Genomic DNA, 26,632 nt, shown 5'->3' on the forward strand with positions numbered 1-26,632 from the left:
TTCCCTCGGGAATCCAACTGTGGAGGAGGCCATATCTGTCCCTCAGATGACAACTAATTTAAGCGTGGTGCGTAATGCGCATCCATGGCCGTAATGCTAAGATGCCTCGAAAGGGCAATTTCCTTGGGGTTAAGGTATTTTCTATTTTCTATATTATATATTATATATTATATATTACCTCAAATTCATATATATTATATATTACTTTTTTTAAATTAATTTTTGACATAAAAATTTCCACATCAAGCAAAAACCTACGCACCATGCACATTTTAGCAAGTCGTCTCCCTTTATATACTCTCATGTACTAAGGCCACCACAGAAGCTCTGTCAATTCCCCAACGTGATCACCTTCTCCCTACAAGACCGAAAGTCCCCTACACCACTTCTCCCATCTATCTTCCACCCGTGAGAACGACCATAACCTACGCACCGCAGATTTTTTTTTCCTCCATGGCTGACTGTAACTAATCCTGGAGAATCTGCAAAGCTGAAAAACGTTTACAGCAACAGAAAAAACCGGTAAAGAAGAAAGAAACGAGTCCCGGGAAAAAGGTAGGAGATTGGGGGGAGAGTGAAAGGAGTGATGTAGAGACGGCCATGGAGGAATCTGATCCAGAATAGTGGAGGCGACTGCTTTTTGACTTCTTCTTTCTGAGGAGGGGTCGGAGAGAGGGAGGGGTAGAATTTTCAGCTCTGTCCGGCCAATTGGGTCGGGCATCTTTGATGGTGGAGAGTGGGATTTTGTGTGGGTGATGGCTGGTCAACTTTGGTTAGCTTTGATAAGCTGAGTTAAAAATAGTCTCTTGAATGATGTTGATGATATTCTTTAGGGTTTAGGATTTAAGGTTTATGGTCAAATTCTTTTTTTATTAACAAATTTTGGATGACACCTCTGTCCGGTCTCAAAACAGGTCGCGAAAACGCGGAATCGGAGATCCGGGGACGAGACCGGTAAAGCGAGCCGTGCGGCACCGAATTACGTGAAGGGTACCCGTCGTTTTACAGCAAAAAAGTGGCCATTTTTTCTAAGAGACCCGTCCGTTAATGGAAAAACTGGAGCGGTTGACCTTCGTCCTCGCCGTGTCGCTCTCCTCTGCTCCGCACGGCTTCGATTCTCTCGAGTCATTCTCCGATCGACAACTGATGATAACTTTTTTATTTTGGAAATGGACATTTACCAAAATACCGGATTTGAAAATCCTATTTACCAAGATATCGAATTCCAACACTTCCAACTACCACCTTTCAAAGTTTGGTTTGATAGCAATTCTCGCACTGGGTAGAATAGAAGAAGAGACGAATTTTCCCTTTCTTTTAATGGAAGTAGCTTTTTTGTTGTTCTAGAATTCCAAAACCGCAGCCAAACCAGAAGCGAACCAACTCTTACCAAGATTCCATCACAAGAACTGTATGTCCCTGTAAGTTTATAAGCGTAAAAAGATCAGCGAGCGAAGCACGAATCTTCTCCTTCTTCGCCTCCGTCTCTTGCATGCCCAAACGCTACATGGAGAATGATAGCTTGAGGAGGAAGGGCCAAATACGGCAAAACGGAGTTCCGTTTCTGCTGGTACTGGTTCTGGGTCTCGTCTTCATGGACCCATTTCACATGGGTCCTCTTGGCGGTCGCGACTATCGGCCGGTGAAGCACACTGTGGCACCTTACAAGCAGGTGATGGAGCAGTGGCCCTGGGACCAACAGAGCCGGCTGAAGATGGGGAAATTGGACTTTGTTGATGAGGTCTATGGACCAGAGTCGATCGAGTTTGATCTTGAAGGAAGAGGACCTTATACTGGGTTGGCTGACGGACGTGTTGTGAGATGGATGGGTGGGAATATCGGATGGGAGACGTTCGCCATTGTCACTGCTAACTGGTGAGTTAATAAGCTCAGATGACTAAAAAACAAAAAACCAAAAAACCAAAGAAGTAGAGATAGAAAGTTTCCTTCCTTCCCAACAGGTAAAACCATCTCTGTTCGTCTTCTAATGAAACTAATGTGATGGGTTCTTACACAATGCCAGGTCGGAGAAAGACTGTGCTAATGGAGTCAACTCCACAACATACAAGCAATCCAAGCACGAGCAGCAGTGTGGTCGTCCTCTTGGGCTGAGGTTCGACAGAGCAACAGGAGATCTTTACATTGCAGATGCCTATTATGGTCTCTTGGTAGTGAGTCAAAAGGGGGGCATTGCCACCCCTCTAGCCACTCATGCAGGGGGCAGGCCTATACTCTTTGCAAATGACCTGGACATCCATCACAATGGCTCCATATTCTTCACTGATACCAGCACAAGATACAACAGGCTGTAGGTTTAGAATTTTTTTGTCTTCTCATCCTACTAATTTCGGAGTTAATGTGGTCTTCAGATGTTTGTATTTACTGACGGGATTTCTGCACCAGGCATCATTTCTTTATATTGCTGGAAGGAGAAGCAACGGGAAGACTACTAAGATATGAACCCTCTTCCAAAACTACCCATGTTGTTCTAGATGGTTTGGCATTTGCAAATGGAGTTCAGATCTCTAGAGATCAAACATTCCTTCTTTACACAGAGACCACCAATTGCAGGTGAGAAGCCTGTTTGAGCAATGGAACTCATTTTTTTCCCCCAGTGTGGATCAATTGATTTCATGCTCTGCAATATGCTTCAGGTTAATGAGGCTTTGGCTAGAGGGTCCACGGTCTGGAGAAGTGGAGGTTTTTGCAAACTTGCCAGGGTTCCCAGATAACGTCAGATTGAATGACAGAGATCAATTTTGGGTTGCCATCGACTGCTGTCGTACCCAGGCACAAGAAGTCCTCTCCCACAATCCATGGATGAGAAACATCTACTTTAGGTTGCCTCTGAGAATGAATTTTTTAGCAAGAGTAATGGGAATGAAGATGTTTACAGTAATCTCTCTCTTAAACGAGAAGGGTGAAGTTTTGGAGACACTTGAAGACCGGAATGGTGATGTTATGAAACTAGTCAGTGAGGTTAAGGAGGTAGACGGGAAGCTATGGATTGGGACAGTTGCTCATAACCACATTGCCACTTTCCCATACAACTGAGACTTCATTGTATCTCACATTCTGCAAGCTGCAATATATTTGTAGGGATTCCATCTTATACGGAACTTATCCTTTGAAATTTGCAGGCTACCTACATAATGTACCTAAAATCTCCAACTCAAGAAACTTACATTGTTTAGCTTTCGCCAAGAAATCAGTCTCTAGTAAAGAACAGTTCTCCAACTTCCACTAGGGACAGTTTCACCCTCTTTGGCACAGTCCTAGTTATTCATTTAATTGCAAATCCAAGTTAATCAGCAATTGGTGCATGTCTGAGAGTTGTGAGTGGAGTCTGTCTAACATCAAATAGATATCCTTACAGTGGACACAGGACAGATCAAAGGCATTGAATTCCTGAACAGCACCATGAACTTCTATCCAGCTGCATCCTGGTGTTTTCTCCACTCCTTTCCCTTTCATTAGCTTCCTCATGCAGGCTGCTTCTTCCCACTTCTGGGACTTGGAGTACAGGTTTGCTAGAAGACTATATCTACCACTGCGGAAAGGTTGCAATTTGATCAAATGTTTCCCTATACGTTCCCCCAGCTCAAAATCCTTATGGATCATACAGGCACCAAAAAGTGCACCCCAGATGCCAGGTTCAGGCTCCATTGGCATGCCCTCCATCAGAGTCAATGCCTCTTCTAGATGCCCTGAGCGGCCCAGGAGATCAACCATACAACCATAGTGCTCCAACTTGTGCTCAATTCCGTAAACTCTGCTCATGCTATCAAAGTAAATTCTCCCTTGATCTACCAGGCCACCATGTGAACATGCACAAAGGACTCCTGTGAAGGTGACTGCATTTGGCCGGACACCTGAACTTAACATGCTAGAGAAGAGATCCAAGGATCTTTTAGCTTGTCCATGCATGGCCAATCCAGTGATCATAGCAGTCCAGGGGTACACATCCTTCCCAGGTAAAGCATGAAAAACCATGAATGCCTCTGATATGGATCCACATTTTGCATACATGTCTATCAATGAGGTCCCAAGTGACATATTTAGTTCTAAATTGCTCTCAACTGCATAAGCATGGAGTGATCGCCCTTGTTCAAGTGCCCCCAGTAGGGAGCACGCACCAAGAACACTTACCAATGTAGCTTGGTTTGGCTTTACTTCTGGTTCTGAAAGCATATCCTGGAAAACTGATAACGCCTCCTTCAACCTATTACTCTGAACATAACCTTCAATTAATGCACTCCAACAAACAACATTCCGGTGTGGCATCTCGTCGAACACCTTCCGTGCATCATCGCAGTGTCCACATTTGGCATACATATCCATGAGAGCGCTGCCCACGTAAACATCCCACTTCACCATTCCTCGCGCAAGGTAAAGCCCATGGACGCATCTGCCAAAACAAACATCGGCAAGCATCGCAGTTGCAGAAAGAGCAACAACAATGGTCACCCCATCAATCTCAACTCCTGATGATCTCATCGTTAAGAAGAGCCTCATACCCTCCTCAGCTCGTCCATTCTTAACGCACCCATCAATGATTGCTGTCCAACCGATTGAGTCTCTCTCCGAGATGTCATAAAACAACCGAAACGCATAATCCAGCTCGCCGCAATTCCCATACGCCGAAATCAAAGCATTCTCCACAAACGGATCAAAATCCAACCCAAATTTCACAGTTTGAGCATGAATCTGGCTTGGGCTTCCACTTTTTGACTTAGAGAAGGCCTTCAGAAGTAAAGGGTAAGTGTGTTTGTCAGGATTAACACCCTTCAGCCTCATTTTAGAAAAGAAAAAAAGGGAATTTTCAGGACGGGAGCTGAGAGCGAATCCTCTCATCATGGAGTTCCACATGAAGATGTTGGGTGTTTCGGTTCGATCGAGAATAAGAGATGCGTGGTCGATATGTTCCAAAGAAGAAATTGCACATGCTTGAACGATCTTCCCCAAAGTGAAGGCATCCTGGGCCTCTCCGTTGGTGAGGAGCAGGCAGTGGATTTGCTTGACATGATCGATGGTTTTGCAACTGGGTAGCAGGGAAAGGACCGACTCGTACAAGGTGGGGAGCCTTCTGCTTGAGGCTCCCACAAGCATGTAGAAGTACAAGCCAGTTAACGTGGAAGTTTAAATTGAATCCATCCAGGTGCTTGCTGCTCACAGAAATTCCATCAGAATTTCGAACTCCATTGTCCTCTGCTTTTCTTATAAATCACATTTTCACAAATGGAAACGGGCATCACAGCCGAACAGATCCCTCAAATTGCGACAAGAATCAATCAATCTTTGTCGATACTAATTAAACATATTGACACAAAATTAAATTAATGAGAATTTGCTCTCTCCTAATGCAACAGAATATCTATTTTCAGTTAAATTAAGCTACATAAGACATATCAAGGCACCTGCTGCTCCGTTCCAGATGCATGCATGAAAGAATCTAATTCTCCCCCATTTGTTTTTTAAGATTTTTCTCCCCTTTTCATGGTGGCAAGAATATGTGTATATCCAACAGAAAACAATTTACGAAAATGTGACATTTCCTGTATTTAATCAAGCTGCTGCAAGCAAGAACATGGGGAAGGTCAAAGCCGCTGCACTGCTTCTTTTATTCTGGTGAAGAAATGAATTCAATTCCCCATTGCTGTAGCCATGAACAAGCTTATTGAAGGAGTCCAATGGAGTTTTCATGCACAAATTTCAGTTATTTGACCTGGGTTATTTACTGTCCATAATTTAATGGGAAACATATGGTCCCATCAGAGGTGGGAGCAGATGAAGACCCATGCTATTTTTCATGTGAAGATCACCAACCACTGATCCAAGACATTTCCACCAACCTCACCCTCTCTTATCTTCTGAATAAATGCCTCTATGTACATCCAGAGAAATTACAGACCCGAAATTTCCAAAGAAAGAAAATACAATCTTCTTTAAGTTCTGAACTTGAAGAACATGTACCGCGTAGTAGAGAAGATGATCGAATCTAGCATAGGCGCGGTAGGGACCTGTGATTAACAGGGCTGCTGATGACCTTGTTTTTTACCATCTTGGACATCTGGCCCTTCATCTGTTTACACAATTCCTCCAGTTCCATCACCCTCGACTGCATCCTCTCCAAATTCTTTCTCATATTTTCTTTCTCATCCAGTGGTGGCATCTCCCTCTCCTCAGTGGCGGCTTGGACCTTGGACTGCTGAGAAGCCAGCGCCTGAATGGCGATTCTAGGTGGGATTCTGGGGTTCTTGGCTAACTCTTTACAGGATTCAAGTGTGAGCTTCTCGTAGTTTAGACATCTGCATAGTCTTGATCTTTCATCAAAACTCAAGCACGGGTGGGACTGAAACATGGAGCAAAACAAAATTAATGTGTGAATATCTTAATCCAGCTTTTCCAAATTCTTTCAAATCTTATAGCTCAGAAGAATAGGAAGGATAAGTTAAATTTACCTCCAGATAAATGTCTATGGCTCTGTAGACCCGATCATAGCTATCTCTGGCAGAATCCGGCAGGCTCTCTGCTACAGCAAGAAACTTAGAAACCTTGATACTTGGATCAGGAGAGATTTCTCCCATGTATTTGTCCATAAGCCTACCTACCTTCTTCAATCTCTGAAAAGACATGCTATCAAGTTCATTAACGAACAGCCTTAGCAGTCTCAACACCAGATTAACATCATACACATACCCATCGTGCCCTGAGACAAGCAAATCATCCAAGGTAGCCTGGTCAAGCACAAGGGCCATCAATCTCTCCAACTGCATCCTGCAATCTTTGCTGAGACCGAAACCAGAGACCACCCTCAGAACCTGGAAGAGAGCTCTGCAAGTGAAAGCTGCTTCGCCTATTGAAACCACTCCATGAACAGCAGTGTCTGCAAGACTGCCGTATTCGTTTCTTGAAATGGCAGTAATTTGTTTTTGGCCGGTTGTTTTGAGATATAGAAGGAGAAATCGGGTCACATCGAGCCTATTGTTCTGTGTGCCGCAAGCTCCCATGGTCTTGAGGACTCTCTCGATGATCTTTGGTGAGAAGATAGTCAAGTCTTCAAACCACCAAGCTTTGATGGGCGAACTTTTTGCTCTATCAGGTGTCTTTGTCGAGGAAGAGAATCTGAAGGCAGAGTTTGTCTCTGGTGAAGACGAGGAAGAGGACGATGAAGGCGTCAGGGGTACATCAGAATTGGCACGGATTTTATCAAGAAGAGCGAAGATGAGCTTCTGAAGGAGACCAGACGATTCCGCATGAACAAGGAAAGATTCACAGGCCTTCAATGCAGTCAAGATATCGTTCCAAGTCCAATAGAAAAGGCCTTCAAGGAAGGTCTCTGATTGATGCAGGAGGTTGCAGCTCGACATTTCTTCAGTCATTTCCAGAAACGCTGCAGCGCAATGGAGAAGCGAGACATTTGTTGGACTCAACTCAGTTTTCCCATTACTGTAACAAAATCTCATCACCAGCTCAAACCCAATTGAGCCACACGGAAAGCCATTGATCCTGATCCCCAAATCTCCATTCTGGGTCGTCTTCTTTTCTTGTTTTATCAAGGTCCTCATCCTCCCCGAGAAAGTCGAAACGACTCTCTGTCAGAAAACGCAAAGTCCATTAAAGAACAGAACAAAGCACAACCATTAACAATCAAATATCAGCAATGGACGTCTTGTTCACCTGATTAACGAAGAAGGTGTGCTGTCCATCGACACGAACTTTCAGATCACAGGGCTCTTGCATGGTCGCGTGTGAGGAGGAGAGAGGAAGATAGATGCCATTTGCAACCAGACATGAACGCATTTATATATATCCCTCGATCAGGGTAATCGACAATTATTTGCCCAATCAGCTCCCTGACTTTATCTATCAACCATTTCCCTCCTCTCTTTTTCTTCTCTTTTCCACATATATTTATCTACCAGTAGCTGACTAACTCTGAAAAACAAGAATCCTCCATCTAATTTTTTGTAATTCTTTTGTCACATTCATAGTTCTCGCCCTCCGTGGCTAGTGACTTGCATGGACTGTTGCTTCCTCTCCATGTGAGAGAGAATGGACAGCAGCCAAGTTGCATCAATAAAATAATGAAATGATCTTATATAAAGGACAAGAGAGAAAAATTCTCTCACAGACCATTTTTATGTTTATTAAGAACACAGAGAATGTCTGTTCAGTATTGTAAAAAGCATCTGCTATTTCAATATGGAATGAAGAAGACGAGTGCCCCATTACTCAACACAACAGATCAAATCAGCTCAACTTACAGCAAAAGAGAGCATAATCTTTCTGGATTTCTAAACCCTTTCAAAACCCTTGTGAGAAAATAGGATGAAGCAGTTCCTCCATTGAAATCAAAGCATTTTGCAGTTTCTGCAATACGAAGACAAGACGGATGAAAAATTGATAGAGAGAAAGAAACGTCAGTATCGAGGTTCAGAACCCGTGAAAATCGTTGACCACTTTTAATTCTAACAACCGCGAAGTGGGGTAAAGAGAATAGAAAAAGCTCTACCAGAAGCTTTTCTGAAGGATTGAAATCAGATCACACTGCCAGAACTTTCTGATAGATTTATAACAACAGCATCTACTATCTTCACAGTGTAGAAAAATAGATTTTTTTGCATCGATCCTTCTTCTTTTACAATCATATCGAACCCAAATTACTGACAGGAGAGAGCATCGTCTGTTTTCTTCATCAGGGATGGGGAAGAAAAATTAGAATATATGAACAGGAACATATTTTCTTATGTTTTACCCACATAAATTCATGTAAAAATTGCATAAAACAGAATAATCTTTGAATAACATGAATGGAAATTCATGATTTTGTGAATGGATATCAACTATTACAAGTTGATGCAAGAGGTTAAGAGAGAGAGCTCATTGATGGTTCATTAATGGATTCTCATAGGTTCCCCTCACGCTCGGCTACTCGCTCAAATTGGACTCATGCATTCTTTGTCTCCACACTCCACATAATTTAATTCATGTCACAATATTCACGGACAAAATTTCAGCTTGGACTTGCGGAAGACACGGCTGGTGAATGGAGCTAAAGAATATCGGCCGCCTTTGTTTTCTTCTTTCACGTGAACGTTTTGGATCGCCATTCACTACTTAAATTGACTCTTAAATTACTACCTTCTGGGTTTGATTTTTGTTCTCTGTTCCATGCATATATTTTTTGGACGAAACACAGGCCACCCCGCCCCTCCTTTTCCGTCCATGTTTTTCCGGCGCGACTCTTAAATTACTACCTTCTGGGTTTGATTTTTGTTCTCTGTTCCATGCATTTTTTTTTGGACGAAACACAGGTCACCCCGCCCCTCCTTTTCCGTCCATGTTTTTTCCGGCGGGAACCATTTCTCCATGCTCGCAGAAGATTTCTCACGGTGAATTTGTTTAAGAAGATAGCCATTGTTGGTGGTGATAAGCTGCTACTCTTTCTCTTTTGGGTTACTTCGTCGAACATGTTGCCTGGTTTCAGATTGTAATGTGGTCCATCCATGGACAGACACAGATATCCCTTTTGTTACAGATAAATAAAAAAATTCATGTGATATAAACATGGTTCTGTGATACACCCTTTTGTTACAGTTCATCAACTCCACCAAGTTCAGCAATTTTCGCATACCACATAGGTGCTTAAGCCAACAGGACTCTGGCTTTAAACCATTTATTTGTTTTTTTCCCATGGGACAATCTTCTTTCAAAAGAAATTTGTTTTATGACTAAAGATGAAGTCACCAATCTCTGCATCAGCATTCCCTCAAAATGATATATTCTATCCTGATAACAACAAACAAAAATAAATAGTTCTTTCCCCAACAACTTGCAAGACTCCCTGGTCCTTCATTTCCCAATGGACCCCAATGTCATAGTTCACTTCTGAAAACTATGGAACTCAACTACCTGGCTTTGTTGATTCAGGTAAGATGGAAGTGAACATGAAGTTACCATAAAATACAGCTTCCTTGCCTGCCCAACCAAATTTCCAGAGTTTTTCACCATTCAGACCATGAAAAAGCCAATACTCAAGATCACTAACAAGAATTGGTATGAAGCAAAAAGGCAGATTATTGCATTCAACATAAAAGAATCAATAGTCTAGAGTGATACCAAATAAGGAGTTACCTGTTAATGAAAGGCAAGTAGATTCCCTGCGAGTATATCTTGACAAGGCCTGAAACAAATAAAGATAACATAAACACAAAACTTCCTGTAAGCTAGAGGATCAACTTCCTAAAATAAAAAAATCAGTGTATATTTGCTTGATGATGTTGAAATTATTTTCCAAACTACAGAAAGGAGTTTGGGAGAGCGGTAGAGGATCTCTGTACATTACTGCATATATCTTGCCATAAAAAACCAGACCAGAAGAAAGAAAAACAAGTGGATGCCTCAATACAAGCATCCTATATAGTTTTTCTAGCCCTGCCTCTTTCTCTTATCCTTCTGCAATGACTGCACATTTTCAGTTGGTTTCCCAACATAAAAAAGATAAAAGGTGCATGGCAGAGAAAATAGAAAGTCTGAGTAAAAGTAATCATTCAAGTTATGTGATAGCCATTTATCATGTGACCTTCAACATTAATAAGTGCCAAGAGATAATAGGGCATGGCAGAGAAAATAGGGAGTGTGACTAAACTAACCAATCAAGAAATGCTACAGTCATATATCATGTGAACTTCAACAACAAGAAGTGCCAAGAGATAATAGAGCATCGCAGAGAAAATTAGAGACTGTGAATCCAACTATCCATTCAAAAAATGCTACAGCCCTATGTCATGCCAACTTCAACAATAATAAATGCTACTCTGTGCCTGTTGTCCTGTAATGTTCCTAGACGTACAGATTAGAGCTATTATCATTGTACCACTCCAGTGTGATATGTTGGAATAAAAATGGCAAATAAAAAAAAGGAATAAGGCATGCCTGAACTGCTTTAGCAGCACCATCATTTGGCATCTCGTTGCCATCATCAGAGAAAACATTCCTGAAATATATTTGGTATCAGTATAGCTGCATATATTTATGAACACTTTAATATCATATTACCATCACCACCAAGATCCAGAAAGTAGGCTATCATTCAGCATAATAGAACTAGAATAGAATAAAAATATGACTGTTATGGACAAAGTTTATATCACTCAAATCACTGGAACGATTAAATGAAAATTGGCTACCAAAATATCAGGGCCATGATGACAACTTTCTTTCTTGTTAGAATAATTTCTGACTGTGGCCACCATAGATGATACAATTCAAGACATGGCCATTTAGATGGCATGTTTCCATCTAAAGCCAATTGAATTTGCCTAAATCAGGGGGTGGAATACCCATTTAATTATTTTTAATAAAAAAATTTGTTGCAAAAATAAAAATGAGGCCTACTTCTCTTCCTCACTCCTGAAGGAAGAAGAATGGGCCCCTCGAAATTGGGAGGTGGGTGGGTAACTCCACCCCCTCTTTCTGCTCAGAAGAGAGAGCAACCCCATCACCTAATAGGAAAGAGAGAGACCCCACTTCTGGCTAAAGAACCAACAAAGTGACTAGCACTTCAAGGGATGTGGCCTGAAAAAAGGGCAAATGTTTTTATCAAAATCTTTGATATCCACATAAGCCTAAAGAAAGTGCAAAGGGGGAAGATACTCCATGGAAACCAGTTGATTGATGATAGCCATTTCCCACTCAACCCGAAGAGGCTCAATGAAATACATTAAGTAAACTCCAATACCTATCAGAAGGCCTTTAACTCTGGCTCCAAAACGATGATGACTGAAGGGCGCAGAGGATGAAAAATGAATTTCTCATCACTACCCATCGGTATCTCAGATGACACACTAATAGCCCTAAACTCTACCAACTTGGGGAGGGATTCACTAATGCAAGGTCTCCATTTTCCCTTCAGAGATGACAACCACTGATTTCCAATTAACCCTGATAACAGAGCTGGGCAGATGGCTGAGCTCAAGAAGTTTACTTGCTAGGATAAGACTAACTTTGATCAACAACAAAAACAAACTTAACACAAACCTTTAGTTTGAGATGTTAATTTTGATGGATGAGATTTTGATTGATAGGTATGCGTGTGTCTCATATAAAAGACGGTTAGAAAGATGGATAGATAGAGAGAGAGTAGCCTGAGAGCCCTTTAATTAGAAGTTAGCAACTACTATTCTAAGGCCGTTCATCAACCGTAGGTAATAAAATGAGTGAAATGCTCCAAATGGGGATTTTTTTTACAGTGAGAGCTTTTATTGCTTTAGAAGATAAAATACAAGCTAAAGTACAATGATACAATACAAACATATGATACAATTACAGAGGCAAGGAGCTTCAAAATTATATCGATTGCCTAGAGCCCCTGCCTTCCCTTTTTTGTTTTAAACGGACCCCTGCCTTCCCTAATTGATCAAGAAGGAGTTGGCCGATCTAGGCACATGCTTCCAAATGATCTGCCAAGTAGAGGAAATGTCGGAGACTTTTTTTATGAAGTCCCTGATCAAATTTGCCATTATTCACCTGAAAAACAAATCTACTAAAAGGCAAAAGTACCCGGATTATTTCGTGCATTATCTGCATATACAAAATGTAAAACAATTTTGAACTATTTTTAATTATTTTGCACACATCAAACACTGACAAACCGCTTGACCTGCCCAACCAGAAATTACGTGTGGAGCAACTGTAACTCAACCTACTAAAACCAATAGCTCACATACTCCACCTGAACAACTCATTGCGGCCCACTTTTAGTCTAAGATCAGCTTGTCTGTTCCAAGGAGTGTTTGTTTCAAAATTGCCGTCAAGTTGTACATTGCTGGTTGCATTAATTTATTTTACTTCCTACTCATTCAGATGCTGTATATTGGAAATGCAAATAATAACTATAAGCATACTGCACATTGGGTAATTGGAGTTTTTAAAACTGTTTTTTAATATAGTAGATGCGAAACAAGCATATGCATGTCTTATTTTAGCTCTCATCAAGCTTTAAAACAGGGAGGTATATAATGCAATGTATATGCCAGAGGTATTGATAAAAAGAAAATTCAAACAGCAGCTTGAGTTGTAGTTTACCTCCAAAGTACAGTTTGAAGCTGATCATTTTTAGCATGAGGAACCATAGCTTCATCATATGCAACAATATTGCCATAAAATATCTTTTCTAGTTCCTTCATCCATTTAGCAAGTAGTAGGTTAACCTGGCCACCGTGGGAAATAAATTGAAGTTCATAAATCAGTCAAGAGGTACCAATCATCACCTTTATCTTTTTTTTTTTCTTTTTTTTTTTGGAAAGATAACCCACCCATTAGACTTGACCATAAGATAATTCTCAAGCAGAAACCGTAAATTTTACAGCACAATAAAATCGAGAAACCATAAATTGGTAAAAGAATATCATTATTTTTCTAGCTTTACTTAATAAATAGTTAACAAAGAAGACTGATACTTTACCCCAGCCTTAGATACTCTCAACTCTAGATCATGATAGTAAATCTCGTATAGGTATTGCCCAAGCTCAACACCTTCCTTTCCTTCTTCTTTCAGGCGCCTTAAGCAAAGCCACATATGAAGCACTAGCAAAGAAAATGTTGTTTTAAAGGTTTTCTCCAGCTGAAATACTGAAGATAAGAAACAAAAAAAATTAAGCCATTGAAGTATTGGATATGTATTTTTTTTTTTTGATATACATAAAAGTCTAGTAAAGCAAATACAGGCTGGAGCACCAAATTCATTGCGCTTATAAATATATAGAGTACAGCTGAGAAAAAATTGGAGTGCACAAATAACTGATATACCATATGATACTAGTTGCAAAAGCATAAAATATTCTATTTAATGTTCTCTTCTATATCGTGGGCTTGTCTTTTCCTCCACGATATTTGTTGATCTTTCTGATAGTTCCTTTCTCTTTCTCAAATTAAAGGTATTAACTTTGTGAAGTTGGGTCCAAGGTCCGTCCCAAAATGGCTAGTCATTTTGGGATTAGCCTTGGATCCAACTTCACATGGATTAGTAGGTAGAAAAATCTTAAGTTTATTAGTTGGGAAAGATGTTTCCTAAGTTGGCTAGTCATTTTGGGATGGGCCTTGGACCCAAATTCACATGGTATCAGAGCAGGTACTCATATGTGGGCCTATACCTAAACTATCCACTTGTAGAGCCACAAAAGAGAGCCTATACCTAAGTTATCCACTTGTAGAGCCACAAAAGAGGGCCTACACCTAAAGTTATCCACTTGTAGAGCCACAAAAGAGGGCCTACACCTAAATTATCCACTTGTAGAGCCACAAAATAGGGCCTACACGTGAGGGGAAGTGTTAAGGAATAGTCCCACATGGAGTAGTGAGTACAAAGATCTTGAGTTTATCAGTTGGGAAAGAGGTTTCCTAAGTTGGCTAGTAATTTTGGGATAGAGCCTTGAACCCAACTTCACAAACCTCATAGTTCCCATAATTCCCTATGTATATTAACCGGTGCATTTCAGATTGGGAAGAGATCTGAGTTAAACCATTTCCTCAAGAAGGGCATGAATCTTAGGTGAAAAGCATTAATTTTTCACCATCTGACCTGAAGGACTTTATATTGTGAAATATTCACTGTGCTGGCCCACACTTTACAACAATCCACTACAAATAAAAAAGTTTGATTCTATCCTAGAATATAGAGCTAAGTTTCCTAATCATTAGTTAGCAAGAAATACAACTCAATCTACATCTACTTGTGAGAGTTAGATGAAACACAGTTAAAGATCTCAGTTTGTGGATTTAGCTCCATCCTTGTATCTTCATTTTAAATTTGTTGTCCAAAACAAACCCAATTCTTAAGCTAAACACAACCAGAGGCGGGATCTATATTAGCAACATGTATCATATGAACTGTAGGAATCATGAAATGAGCACCATCAACCCAGTCAGATAATTGTATTTATTGAGTACTACTTATTGGTCCTCATGCAAGATCCTTGGAGCTAAGAGAAGTGGGTAAGAAAACATCTTCATGGAAAGCAGAAAGCAGTGCCTTTGGCAGCTGCAGCTTCCTGGCAGCATGTTCCAGAGAAGCAGACACTGTACTGGTCAATAATACATTTCCAGTTATCCTTTATAAAACAGATGTTCGATTACAAGAAAATTTGCAGTTAATATTTCTACTATATGAGCATTGCAGCCCAAATAATCAAGCTCCGTATTTTCAGTTAAATATTTTAAAAATAAATGAAAAAAGAAGAGGTCTTTTTAACTAAACTTGCAGAAGTGCATATCATGATGCCTGATATCCAGGTTGATGGATGAAGCCTTTTAACAACTCCAATTTTTCTTATAGCTCAGACAAATAATGCCATTAAGCAACAGAATCATAGAGTTATTGTTTTAATAAAATGCTCAACAATATAAATGAGAGGGAGCTTCGACCTTTCTACCATTTTAATTATGCAGAAATAGGCTCACCATCATATATAGCAGGTTTATCAATCTGTGCAGTAATGCGTTTATAGATCACATTTGCGCCTCTAATGGATTTACTCTGTTTGCTATAAAACAACAACAACTTGAGCATAAAATAACGGATGCCTTCATATTTTGGCTCCTCAATTCTCAAAGGGGAGTCAAGAGCCAATGCCAGTGAACGAGGCTTCGACCAGAACATGACATTTAAATTGACCTGCCACATTTCATTAATTTTAGTCATCAGTTTCAGTTTGTAAGAAGCACGACATATGGCTTTAGAGTAAATTAAAATCTTGGAGCATGCAACTATCTGGAAAAAGAAAACCGTACAAACATGTGAACCTCAGCAGATGGCTTAAAAGTACACAGATAAGAAATGAGGGCATATTAAACTGAAACTATAAAGAGAGATTTATATGAGCCATAATATAAAAATAGAACTGTTGCCACCGATCTCATACCAGCTATACCTTTTTTAGTATAGATGGATAGATGTAAGAGTGGGGCAACTGTAATTTACAGCAATAAAATTGATGAAACCCAGAATATGGATAGACTGTCAGTTTTTTTGCAGAATAAGAGCTCTACAACACCCACTGTAGTTGATTGAACACCGCTATGACCCTAACTCAGTGATCACCACTCCTATGAATATTTTTTTTTAACTTCCACAAATCGCACTCCATCTTGCATATAAATTAGAAAAAGAAAACCTTTGACTGTTACACTCTTATTTTATTCAAATATGACCTCTACATGCCATTCCTAGCTAGTGTAATGTTAACAGTCCATAAAGAATGTCAACTGCAAGGTTTTGCATATTAAGATTCATATGCCTTATAGATTCAAGCCGGAGATAAACAAATGTTTGTAACAGGACTGATAAAATAAAATAAAAATTAAGGTATACGAATTAGAACATCCGTTATGATATCCGTATCAGGATAATGAGAACTTTTGAAAAACAAAAACAGGACAAAGAGAAGAAAAGCCTCTCTACTTCTGTCATTTAACAAAATTTACACACATGAATGATTTACTGGTGTTTTAGTCACAAATACTAACAAAAAAGAAAAGCAAACCATATAGTTTTTTAAGTAGTGCACTGCCCAAAAGAGAAGCACTGCAAAACTTAGACATATAAAAGCCAGGCAACAGTACTACATTTAAAAAAAAAAAAAAAAAAAAGTCAATGATAAAAAAAATTCAGCACATACCCAGTACTCTTATAGTTAGAGGTGACCAATGAACATCAACATACATTATAAACTGAAGCACCAGCCCACTTCTTTTCATACCTCTGCTTTGCTCGAAGTCCCTTTCCCAGGATAATCAACAAAAGTCTGTGCTGCGGCAGCTACTTTGGCATAATTCCTGAACGCGCCAAAAACTTGCCTCGACTCTTCCATTTTCATCTGTCTTCCGAGCCTGGAAGCGTCCAAAATCGATCTGCTCCATCTCTGTAACATTGTTGCTTCCCGCCACATGACTCAATTTTCAAGCAAAGTGGTCAAATTCTGTTAATAGTTCCGATGCCCATAAACAACTTATAGAAGATACATAATCAAACTAACGTGAAAGAAACGACGGGAGCAGATTGGCCACAGAAACCACAAAGGATATATCTATCGGACAATAAAATTTCAAGTATGATCGTAAATTTCTCCAGCCTGTACAACTTTGATCAATGAAAGAAGAGTGCAGTACGTATACTATCCACGGATCATTCAATCGATGTATAAAAACGCAAAGACGAGAAATGGGAATATAGAATATAGAATAGTTTAAGTACGAACCTCGGTTCCAATACTTTCACAGGGACATTGACTTCATTCGATGAAGTGACAAATTTGCTGATACTTCGAAGAATTCGGCCTTACTGGATCTACAAAGAGAGTTCCGGGACAAAACGAGGTCGAAGTCTTTGCTGGCTCCTCCTTTAGTGCAGTGAAGAATAAGAGGAGAAGTTCAAGGGCGTGTCTGTACCATTCTCTTGGTAGGAACTATACATTCATTCCTCCATTGACAAGCTTAGTTAGAGAAATACCGTGTGGCAGGTGATTGCCCCACGTCCTTCCTTCGAGCTTTAAAGCTAAGCTGTTCGTCAGTTTAATGGCTTCGTCCGAGCATGGTTCCGCGACCCGGTATCTAAGCCGGATCAGAACCCTAAAAAAACCGGTTCTTCACGGTCAAACCCAAACCCCGAATAAATATAAACTGATAACAAATCGTGTTTCATTATTTTTTATTTCAACAAATCTTAAACCTAATTATTAGAATCGATGACATAAAAATAAAAAGCATTATGTTCTAGTCCTATTTAGAACATCATAAATAGGGGTGGCATTCACTCGAGCCAAGCTCAAACCTGTATATATTCAAGCTCGAGTTGGGTTTGAGCTTCGACCTACATTTAAAACTATAAAAAATAATAATAATAATATTGTGATGATTTAGTATCATTGAACTGGAAATTATCACCAAATACTCCAAGACTTTGTAATTGAACATACTAATGTATAATAACCAACTTAATAGATCTAAAAGAAAGAGTAAACACTTATTGTTTTCCCATTCGCAAACAACAATATTAGATGTGGACCCAAAAATATTGAACGGTTGATCATACTTGAAGTTAGAGGTACATAAAAACAACTATCTATCAACCGAATGTATAATATAAGAATCGAGAATAATATTGTCATGATTATTATTGATCATATGTAAACTATTTATAAAGTTACAACATAGACATTAGATGATTAAAACTCTACAATTTGAATATGTCTCTAATTCAGTCACTGGTTATCTTTATCTCTATCGTTATATTTATTATTATCTTTATCTTTATGTTTATCTTTATTATGCCCCCACAAGATGGAGCTCCGAGAGGAGAGTCTAATTTTGATCTTAAAAAAGAGGAAGACTGTTATTGAAAGTGGTTTGGAGAGAATAGTGGCAATGGTAGTAGCTAAAAAGAGTAATGGTGGAGAAGAGTCACAGCTAGGAAGAGCAGCGACACTGGAGGTGACTAGGGCAAACGAAATCACATCATCCAGTGGAAGGGTAACAGCTAAGGCGGACGGAATCGCATTGTCCGGTGGAAGATTATCGATTGGGGTGGACGAAATCGCATCGTCTAGTGGAAGATCAGCAGTTGGGGCAAATGGAATTGCATCATTCGGAGAAAGAGTAGCAGCATTGGAGGCGATTGGAGTGAACAAAATTGCATCATCCGGTGGAAGGGAGGTGGAAGAGCAGCGGCTAGGGTAAACAGAATTGCATCGTCCAATTAGGATGAAGAAGTTTTTTAGTGAGATTTTTTTTTTTAATTTAAAAAAAGTCGCACATGCAAAACTCAGTGTGCAGGATGGGGGCGTCTAGGGGGAGTTCTCCCTCAATGCGCCGATGGGGGGGAGGGAGGGGGAGGGGTACTAGGTCTGAGCAACGGCAGTGGGCTGTAGCAACAGAGGTTGCTTCCAATAAAGATTTTCAACGACGACAGATTGGTTATGATTAATTGATATCGAGCTTTAATATCATGTAAAATATATGAATAAAGAATAATATTATTGTGATTATTATTTATTAGGTGTAAACTATTTATAAAACTACAACAGAGACAATAGATGATTACAACTCTACAATTTAAGTATATCTCTAATTCAATTATTAGTTATCTTTTATCTCTATCATTTTCTTTACTATTATCTTTATCTTTATGTTTATCTCATGAGAAAATTGACGAGAGCAATTACAATAAAAGGTATTTTTTATAAAAAAAAAAAATACTAACGAGTCAGCTCACTATGCCACCCCTAATAATAAATTACAATTAGGAATATAATAAATTCAAAATTAGAGTAAACTGTTTTATATATCATTTTAAATTTTGTAATTTCTGAGGGTCAGTCGATGCAATTTAACCCAAAAGAGTAGCTATTACGCGCGCTAAGCACATCGAGGCATTTAGCCCTATTCTGCAAATTGCTGCAGTGAAGTGAGAGATCCGAGGGGACTGAGCGAGAGGCCGAATCACTTTTGTACAAAGCATAACAAAGACGAGCAGGGTATCCGTTGCAGCTCTGTGACATTCGTACTGATGGCGGAAGCTGCGTCCGGAGGGCTACGGATTCTTCTCCACCAGCACCACAAAGAGCGAACTCCGGTTCACGTTTCCAGCCATGCGGATCGAGACCGTGTTCTCGTAAGCAATCTCTCTTTCCCTCTTTGGTTCGTACGCCCATCACGACATATATTAGTGATAGCAGTTGGTTGCAGTGAACATGTGTCACCTCCCCTTACTTGATACCGAGTTTGAAATACAAGAAGTTCGGTGCATTTGCGTTATTTTATGAAGTTTGATTGTTAATTAAGAAATTAGAAATTCGAATTAGCTTTTTTTTCGATTGATTTTTTTTTTTCAGGAGGTGTTTAAGAAAGCTATATTGCAATCCGGACCTCCTTCAGGATTTGCTATGCAGGCAGTGCAAGAAGCTATCAAACCTCAGGTCTTATATTGGTTCTATTGACATTTAATTTCTGAATCGGTCATAACTATATCAAAGACTTTTGTTTCACGACTCAAATTCATTGGAGGCGGCTTGGAGAATGATCATGGTTGGGGGTCGTTTCATCGTCATTGTGACTAAAATGATTATATTAAACTCCACTGACAGAGGCAAAACGTACTGGTGCAAGATGAGAATCAATCCTTGGAAAATGCTCTGCGTACATTACTTCAGGAGCTTGTCGTAAGTCATTTTACCACGCAAAATAATTCCATTGCTTGTAATCTATGCTTCTGTTCTTGTATATTCACCTTATGGGAGCTTTTGCAAGTTGATTCTACTACCTGTTCAGTTTACTTGTGCTTCTGATTTGAAACATGCTTTCGATTGGTAACAGAGTTACACCAACATTCATTTACATATTTTGGACTTGATAAACCCAGTTAACGTACTATATCCCGTGCGGAGATATCTGATATGGATTTTTGTAATTCAATAAGAAGTTGGTGTTAATATTTAGCCTTCAGTACTTCGGAACAGGATATGCTTTTGTATGTGCTCCAAAAGTGTGTAAACGTTTGTCTTTAGGTTTAGACTTCCTAATTGTGGAACCTGTCACTTGCTATTTTTGTTCATTATACAATATAACGATAAGTGAGTTTTTCAGCATTTGTTATATGGTTTATTAGTTTCTGCAATGGTTTCTTATTTTTTGAGTCCCAGTCATCTGCAGTTCAGTCAGGTGAACCTGTTATGCAATATGGAAAGCCAATTGATGATGGTGAAAGTAAACAGGGCCAAGTACCACGACTTCTAGGTCTGCAGCCAAGCACCTGCTTGCCCTAGCATGTTTTTTTTTTTAGTGGTATCTTTTCCAGTCAGTGATCCAATTTTTTTTTTCTTTTTTAATATCTACAGACATTGTGCTGTATCTTTGTGAGAAAACCCATGTTGAGGGTGGAATGATATTCCAACTACTGGAAGATTTGACAGAAATGTCTACTGTGAGAGACTGTGAAGAAATATTTGGTTATATTGAGAGTAAGCAGGATATTTTGGGAAAGGTATATTGTTGTCTTTGCTTCAATATTGTGCTTGTTGATGTTCTTCTAACCACAATGTTACAGCTAATTGTGAAATACGTTGGTGGAAATATGCAGCAAGAGCTGTTTGGGCGAGGAAAGTTGGTCATGTTGAGAACATGCAATCAGCTTCTCCGTCGACTATCAAAGGTGTGTAGTATTGCTATACTAATTTTTGTTCTTTCTCATTTTCTGTAAATTTTGGTGTAGTGATATTGTTATTAAATCATTGCAAAAAATTCTCATGTGAGTAGATGTGTGTTGTTGCTGATATAATATCTTCTCTACTGTTGTGGTGGCAATCACCTGTACTTTCACAGGCAAATTATGTTGTTTTTTGTGGAAGGATTCTCATGTTTCTTGCTCATTTTTTTCCTTTGTCTGAGCGCTCAGGTAATTGCCAAGTAAGAATTTCTTTTTGTCAAATTTCAACATCTTGTTTTTCTTCTTGTGTTTTTCATTCTTGTTGCATTTGTCTTTGAATGCTTCCAGCTTTGAACATCAAGGGAGTATTCAACACCTCAAATGAAACCAAATATGAGAAAGATGCCCCTGATGGTAAATGCTGAGACATATTTTATCTCTTGCATCTAATTTACATTTTTTTTCTTGTTAAATGCTAGCTTTGTTTGTGAAATTCAGAGGGCGTATTCTTTGTGACAATATGTTCTCTTTGCATGTACACTATTATGAGTTGATTGTATGACTCTTCTATGTCTCCAGGTATTTCTGTTGATTTCAACTTCTACAAGACCTTTTGGAGTTTGCAGGTAGTTAAGTTGCTATTATTCTGCATGAAAAATTTACCTGAAGCAATTTCATATTATTTGGTTAATTGCACTACCTATTCCAATAGTTGGTTCTATTTTCTGCAGTCATCAAACTTGTATCTGGAGAGAAAATTTAATTTACATCAGTTTGTTTTCTGTGGACAATGGGGAAGGAATAAGAACAAAACCAGCATCAAGATTTTTTATAAGTAATAAGTCTTTTCTCATTATAGAATTGAAGGATTATTTCTTACCAGCCTTTTCACTTTCAGGAGCATTTCCGTAATCCTCCAGTCACAACCCTTGCACAGGCCAAGTGGCAAAAATTTGCATTGAACTTACAGGTATGTTTCTGTATCTATTTCCACCTACTTTATGATGATGCAATTCTTTTTTTCTTTTAAATTCATGTGTTTTTCCATAATCAAAGTTAGGTTCACGTCTATCCTAAAATGACTGGCTGAAGTTAGGAGGCTACAGATTTTTTTCTATGACTAGGCTATGTGGGTTTATTCCACTAACATCCACATTGTGGAAACTAGAGACATCTTTTCATATTTCTTTTACAGATGTTTTAATTTTTGCTATTTTTCTGTTTAATAAAACTTTTAGGTTGTGTTGGATACCTTTGAGGCTCAACCCCTGAGTGAAGATGATGGAAATGCTAATAATCTGGAAGAGGAGGAGACAGCAGCTTACAACATAAAATATCTGACCAGCAGTAAACTGATGGGGTTGGAGGTAAATAGTAAAGCCAAAATGAAGTGCCATTAAACATGTCTTTTATTTTCTACAATTTCTTCAAAGCCTGTGATGTCTATCATTTCTCAGCACATTATTCTTCTATCTACAGTTGAGGGATCCAAGTTTTCGCCGCCATATCCTTCTTCAGTGCCTTATATTGTTTGACTATCTTAAGGTATGTTTATATACTAGCCTCAAGGAGTGATTTCTTTGTTTCATCTCAACTGTTGGCTCCCCTCAGAGGATTTATGCTCTCAATGACTGTACTTTATGATGTATATCTATAGGTACATAGTGTCACATGTAAGTAATAGGTCTCAATATTTACCAGGACAGGACCATTCTCAAGTTTCGGCTTGTCGTAGATCTTTTTGTCTTACAACTCTGTTAGAAGTCTAAGTTGACTGTAATCTTATGCTTTTTAGGCACCTGGGAAAAGCGAGAAAGATATGCCTTCAGAAGGCATGGTGAGTGTTTACTTTTGTTTGCATCTTCGTTCTTGTTCATTTAGCTTCTAACTTTGTTATGAATGGAAAATTTTGTTTTCTAATATCAACAGTTATTTTGTTATTAGAAAGAAGAAATTAAGTCTTGTGAGGAGCGTGTAAAGAAGCTTCTTGAAACAATTCCGCCAAGGGGAAAGGAATTCCTTCATTGTGTCGAGCATATTTTAGAAAGAGAGAAAAATTGGGTAAGTATCCACATTTTATTTGGGCCTTGTTATTGGGTCTGTGGTGCTGGCAAGTTGAATCACTGTTTTGTATCACCTTATCTAATATTATCCTGTTTTAGGTTTGGTGGAAGCGTGATGGTTGCCCAGCATTTGAAAAGCAAGTGACTGACAAGAAGCCAGGACAAGAGGGAATTAAAAAACGGTATGTCTGTAAATTAGTTATGAGCAACTCTGTCCATAGCTTGTTATCTGTGTGTAGTAGCTATAAGTTATGTGAATATATCAAGCGCGTGATCTAGGTTTTTGCCTTATGCTTATATGGTAGAACCAGATCTCAAGGTACATGTGGAATTCATTTTTTCCCCTTATGTTTATGGAACCCGTGTGCCCTTTATTTTGGAAGTATTTGAATGGTTGGTAGAAACAGCATTGAGATCCTCTAAGCAATTGGTAGGAGAGCAATTTATTCTGTTAGTTTCTCTCATACATGCTTGGTACTCTTGTTGATCTAATATTTGAAGCTCAAGATATCTAGGTTTTGAGGCAGTGGTGGGTGTAATGTGTCACCTAATACGTCCCTGTTCTTAAGGTGTTACTTTACACCCTGCGTGCTTTACTCCCTCATATATATCTTTCTAGATCTATTTTAATATTAAAAAAGTAGTGTTTTAGATGTTACATGCAGCTGTATCTGTATTGGATGTTACATAACATGTAAAGTCCAACACATATTAGATCTTCATGTACCTTTATGCACATGCTGGTTGTAGGTGTGTCATATTTAAGGCACTTGTCTAAAAGATAACTATGATGACCCATGTGTGGGAGAGTTGTAATGGCTTCTGTCTCTCTGTCTCTCTCTCACACACACACACATATCCACCCACATGCAACACATTCTGAAGTATTGGTAATCTTTGACTGTTCTTAAATAGCATCTAAAACTTATTTAATTTGTCAAAAGATATTGTTTTACTTCACATCAGATATGGTAGCATGTATTCATTTTGTTTGACTTGATCTGGCTACATCTGTTCATTATCTATAGTAAGCCTCGATGGAGACTGGGAAACAAAGAGCTCTCCCAATTGTGGAAGTGGGCAGATCAAAATCCTGTATGTGTTCTCTTATACCATATACCCTTTAGGTTGAAAATTTTCATCATGGTTAATTCTTCTGAGATAGCAGACGATACTAAAAAAATGCGTTGTTGAGTTTGTGAATCTATTTCATGTTAATTAAATGTCTGATATGAATGATAGCCTTGAAGTTCTGTTTGTTATTGCAAGTTCAGAATGCTTTAACGAATCCTGAACGAGTGCGCATGCCCTCTGTCACGGAATACTGGAAGCCCCTCGCTGATGATGTGAGCCCTTCACTGACTCTTTTTCATAGGCTCTAATATTTTTCTTCTTTATCCTTTCCCATCTCATAACAAATTGTTTGCTGCACAGGAGGAAAAGGGAAACCTAACCCTCAAATCTTCTGCACTGAAGTTTCTTTTTTGTTAGTCTTTTTTAAAGTTTCCTGATTTGGTAATTACAGATGGATGAATCATCAGGGATAGAATCTGAATATCATCACAAAAACAATCGGGTAAGTTTACCTTCTTACCTGCTCTCTTAGTAGAAAAGGTGCCTAGGGATTTTCTTCATTGTGGTCATGAAATATTGATTGAAAGTTGGGCAATGGTGGAGCAGTGATTATTAAAGAAGAGAGTAGGATGATTATGGTTGTGTTAGAGAAAAGATAAAATTAAAAGAGAACATATTAAAGAATTTGTAGGACTGACACATGACAGTTTTTGGATGTTATGTCATGTTGATGTAATAGTGCACAATCCGGAAGGATTTTTCCAATGTCAGCTGATTGACTAACAAGTAGCGAAAATCAATGCTGACATGGATGGGAGTAGTGAAAAGACTTCAGATAATATTAAACATCAGAATGCAGTAAAAAGTTTTGATGCGGATGCATTACTGTTTGATGTTTATGGATTTGATTATTAAGGCATGAGAGTTGGGCATGGCAATAGTATTGTTCTTTTTTCTTTTTTATCTCTCTCATGTTCTCTACTGGTTGATTAAAAGATGCAACTTAATGTTTGAAAACAGTGAACTGGTTTTTATGTTATGGGCATAGTTTGAAAACAGCCTCAGAGTATTTCATCTCCATGATGCTGGTATGACAGGTTTATTGCTGGAAAGGGCTCAGATTTTCAGCTCGACAAGACTTGGAAGGATTTTCTCGAGTGAGACTCAACCAATTCTTTCTTTTGTGTTTGTTTTTAAGCTGTATTAGTGTGGTCTTTGCATGATGGAGGGCCAACAATTTGAGCCTGAATGCAGTTTACGGAGCATGGCATTGAAGGAGTAGTGCCTCCAGAGCTTCTACCTCCGGATGTGCGGTCAAAATTTCACACAAAGTTTAATAGTGAAAGATCTAAGCGAGTAAGGAAGGAAGAGGAAGTAAAAGGTGCCTTCCAACAGTCTGAAGACAACCAGGTAATTAAAAAGCCTGTATTTGTTATTTTGAAAAGGAAAAAGTGTTTCGGTTTAACTGAAGGAAAAATGCTCTTGTTGTTACTTTTCAATGTGGAAGCTGGTGCCTTCATCTTCAGATGGATCCTGTGGATCATCTATTCCTGAGTTATTTTGACATATGAAATGCTAGTCACATCCCTATATTTAAATTCGGCCTGGCAATTTCTGTGTTTTCAGTATTTGATACTTTTTTTGCATGTTGTTCCTGATGTATTTTATTCCTTTTTATGTTGATGCAAGCAGACTGCCAGTGTTGCTTCTGAGATTGATGGTGCAGGTAGTGGTGCTGAACTAGAAGACTCGGCTATACCAATGGATGCAGACACTGCCGCAGTAGGCATCCCCCAAAGTGGGGCTCCAACACCTGATGGAAGTCAAAAGCAGAGCCCTGATGTGGAGACAGGTCCAGAAGCAGGGCAGTTGGAAGCTGAAGTAGATGCAGACGTTGATGGGGAGATTGATGACCCAGAGCCAGAACCTAATGATGAGAAACTTGCCAGTTAAGATGTTGCTCAGGAAGTTCTCTGTTCTGGAAACAGGAAGCTATTTAGGGTGGTAGTAGTTGTAGCAGGCGCATTGATTGTTACTCAGCTTTGATCTCTAAGATCAGTCTGCATTCGGCCTCAATAGATCAGCCAGAATCAGAGCTAGAGCTAGAGCCTAATGAATCATAACATCAGAAACTTGCTCGTTAAGATGTTGAATGTAATTCTGCTGGTGCTGGTAAACAACGAGAAGCTATATATGGTGGTGGTTGTAACAGATGGATCAATTTTTACACTAATTGTCTAAAATTAATCTGCTTTCAGCATCTATATACCATGTAAATTAATGATTTCTGCAGCAG

The 26,632-nt window shown here is 39.1% G+C and overlaps 5 protein-coding genes across 7 annotated transcripts; 2 read left to right on the top strand and 3 right to left on the bottom strand.

Annotated features, from left to right (window-relative positions):
- The first annotated feature begins 1,310 nt into the window (after window positions 1-1,310).
- On the top strand, window positions 1,311-3,054 carry LOC137939136 (protein STRICTOSIDINE SYNTHASE-LIKE 13). Its single transcript, XM_068784338.1, has 4 exons — window positions 1,311-1,875; window positions 2,024-2,308; window positions 2,404-2,571; window positions 2,655-3,054. Exons 1-4 carry the CDS (start codon window positions 1,493-1,495, stop codon window positions 3,052-3,054), a joined length of 1,236 nt encoding a protein of 411 aa, XP_068640439.1. The 5' UTR covers window positions 1,311-1,492.
- Window positions 3,055-3,200: 146 nt separating this feature from the next.
- On the bottom strand, window positions 3,201-5,132 carry LOC137939135 (pentatricopeptide repeat-containing protein At1g50270). The gene has a single exon (XM_068784336.1). It carries the CDS (start codon window positions 5,107-5,109, stop codon window positions 3,280-3,282), a length of 1,830 nt encoding a protein of 609 aa, XP_068640437.1. The 5' UTR covers window positions 5,110-5,132; the 3' UTR covers window positions 3,201-3,279.
- Window positions 5,133-5,500: 368 nt separating this feature from the next.
- On the bottom strand, window positions 5,501-7,810 carry LOC137939158 (BTB/POZ domain-containing protein At3g19850-like). The gene is made up of 3 exons (XM_068784366.1): window positions 7,681-7,810; window positions 6,462-7,595; window positions 5,501-6,352 (listed from the first exon to the last, which is right to left on the bottom strand). The coding sequence occupies exons 1-3, from the start codon at window positions 7,801-7,803 to the stop codon at window positions 5,999-6,001; spliced, it is 1,611 nt and encodes a 536-aa protein (XP_068640467.1). The 5' UTR covers window positions 7,804-7,810; the 3' UTR covers window positions 5,501-5,998.
- A 1,725-nt stretch (window positions 7,811-9,535) lies between these two features.
- Window positions 9,536-17,524, bottom strand: LOC137938990 (uncharacterized). Of its 3 annotated transcripts, none has more exons than XM_068784137.1 (8): window positions 17,259-17,524; window positions 16,761-16,951; window positions 15,463-15,676; window positions 13,469-13,635; window positions 13,090-13,214; window positions 10,939-10,999; window positions 10,138-10,186; window positions 9,536-9,981 (listed from the first exon to the last, which is right to left on the bottom strand). In XM_068784137.1, exons 2-8 carry the CDS (start codon window positions 16,947-16,949, stop codon window positions 9,908-9,910), a joined length of 879 nt encoding a protein of 292 aa, XP_068640238.1. In that variant the 5' UTR covers window positions 16,950-16,951; window positions 17,259-17,524; the 3' UTR covers window positions 9,536-9,907. The 3 variants fall into 3 exon arrangements, with proteins under 3 accessions (XP_068640238.1, XP_068640239.1, XP_068640237.1); XM_068784138.1 differs by having other exon boundaries at window positions 13,469-13,590; window positions 16,761-16,979; XM_068784136.1 differs by having other exon boundaries at window positions 16,761-16,979.
- Window positions 17,525-19,463: 1,939 nt separating this feature from the next.
- LOC137938916 (THO complex subunit 1) lies at window positions 19,464-26,620 on the top strand. Its single transcript, XM_068784027.1, has 21 exons — window positions 19,464-19,669; window positions 19,890-19,973; window positions 20,142-20,216; window positions 20,697-20,790; window positions 20,892-21,037; window positions 21,134-21,205; window positions 21,376-21,448; window positions 21,548-21,613; window positions 21,779-21,825; window positions 22,098-22,169; window positions 22,438-22,566; window positions 22,679-22,744; window positions 22,995-23,036; window positions 23,144-23,260; window positions 23,362-23,444; window positions 24,291-24,357; window positions 24,537-24,608; window positions 24,788-24,838; window positions 25,434-25,493; window positions 25,591-25,746; window positions 26,029-26,620. Exons 1-21 carry the CDS (start codon window positions 19,565-19,567, stop codon window positions 26,287-26,289), a joined length of 1,938 nt encoding a protein of 645 aa, XP_068640128.1. The 5' UTR covers window positions 19,464-19,564; the 3' UTR covers window positions 26,290-26,620.
- Window positions 26,621-26,632: the final 12 nt, after the last annotated feature.

The sequence above is a fragment of the Aristolochia californica genome, unplaced genomic scaffold (genome assembly GCF_029961685.1).
Source record: "Aristolochia californica isolate CCGP_79_NKW_82.1479 unplaced genomic scaffold, dmAriCali1.0.hap1 SCAF_8, whole genome shotgun sequence".
Taxonomy (NCBI): domain Eukaryota; kingdom Viridiplantae; phylum Streptophyta; class Magnoliopsida; order Piperales; family Aristolochiaceae; genus Aristolochia; species Aristolochia californica.

Coding starts and splice junctions, on each gene's coding strand:
- LOC137939136 (XM_068784338.1), top strand. CDS start 1,493: ATGCCCAAACGCTACATGGAGAATGATAGCTTGAGGAGGAAGGGCCAA. Junction 1,876..2,023: donor GCCATTGTCACTGCTAACTG/GTGAGTTAATAA, acceptor ACACAATGCCAG/GTCGGAGAAAGACTGTGCTA. Junction 2,309..2,403: donor AGCACAAGATACAACAGGCT/GTAGGTTTAGAA, acceptor TTTCTGCACCAG/GCATCATTTCTTTATATTGC.
- LOC137939135 (XM_068784336.1), bottom strand. CDS start 5,109: ATGCTTGTGGGAGCCTCAAGCAGAAGGCTCCCCACCTTGTACGAGTCG.
- LOC137939158 (XM_068784366.1), bottom strand. CDS start 7,803: ATGCGTTCATGTCTGGTTGCAAATGGCATCTATCTTCCTCTCTCCTCC. Junction 7,596..7,680: donor ACACCTTCTTCGTTAATCAG/GTGAACAAGACG, acceptor GTTTTCTGACAG/AGAGTCGTTTCGACTTTCTC. Junction 6,353..6,461: donor CCATAGACATTTATCTGGAG/GTAAATTTAACT, acceptor TCCATGTTTCAG/TCCCACCCGTGCTTGAGTTT.
- LOC137938990 (XM_068784137.1), bottom strand. CDS start 16,949: ATGTGGCGGGAAGCAACAATGTTACAGAGATGGAGCAGATCGATTTTG. Junction 11,000..13,089: donor CTTCAAACTGTACTTTGGAG/GTAAACTACAAC, acceptor AATATATTTCAG/GAATGTTTTCTCTGATGATG. Junction 9,982..10,137: donor TACTTGCCTTTCATTAACAG/GTAACTCCTTAT, acceptor TTGGTTGGGCAG/GCAAGGAAGCTGTATTTTAT.
- LOC137938916 (XM_068784027.1), top strand. CDS start 19,565: ATGGCGGAAGCTGCGTCCGGAGGGCTACGGATTCTTCTCCACCAGCAC. Junction 21,614..21,778: donor TGAGAAAGATGCCCCTGATG/GTAAATGCTGAG, acceptor CTATGTCTCCAG/GTATTTCTGTTGATTTCAAC. Junction 24,358..24,536: donor AGTGGGCAGATCAAAATCCT/GTATGTGTTCTC, acceptor TTGCAAGTTCAG/AATGCTTTAACGAATCCTGA.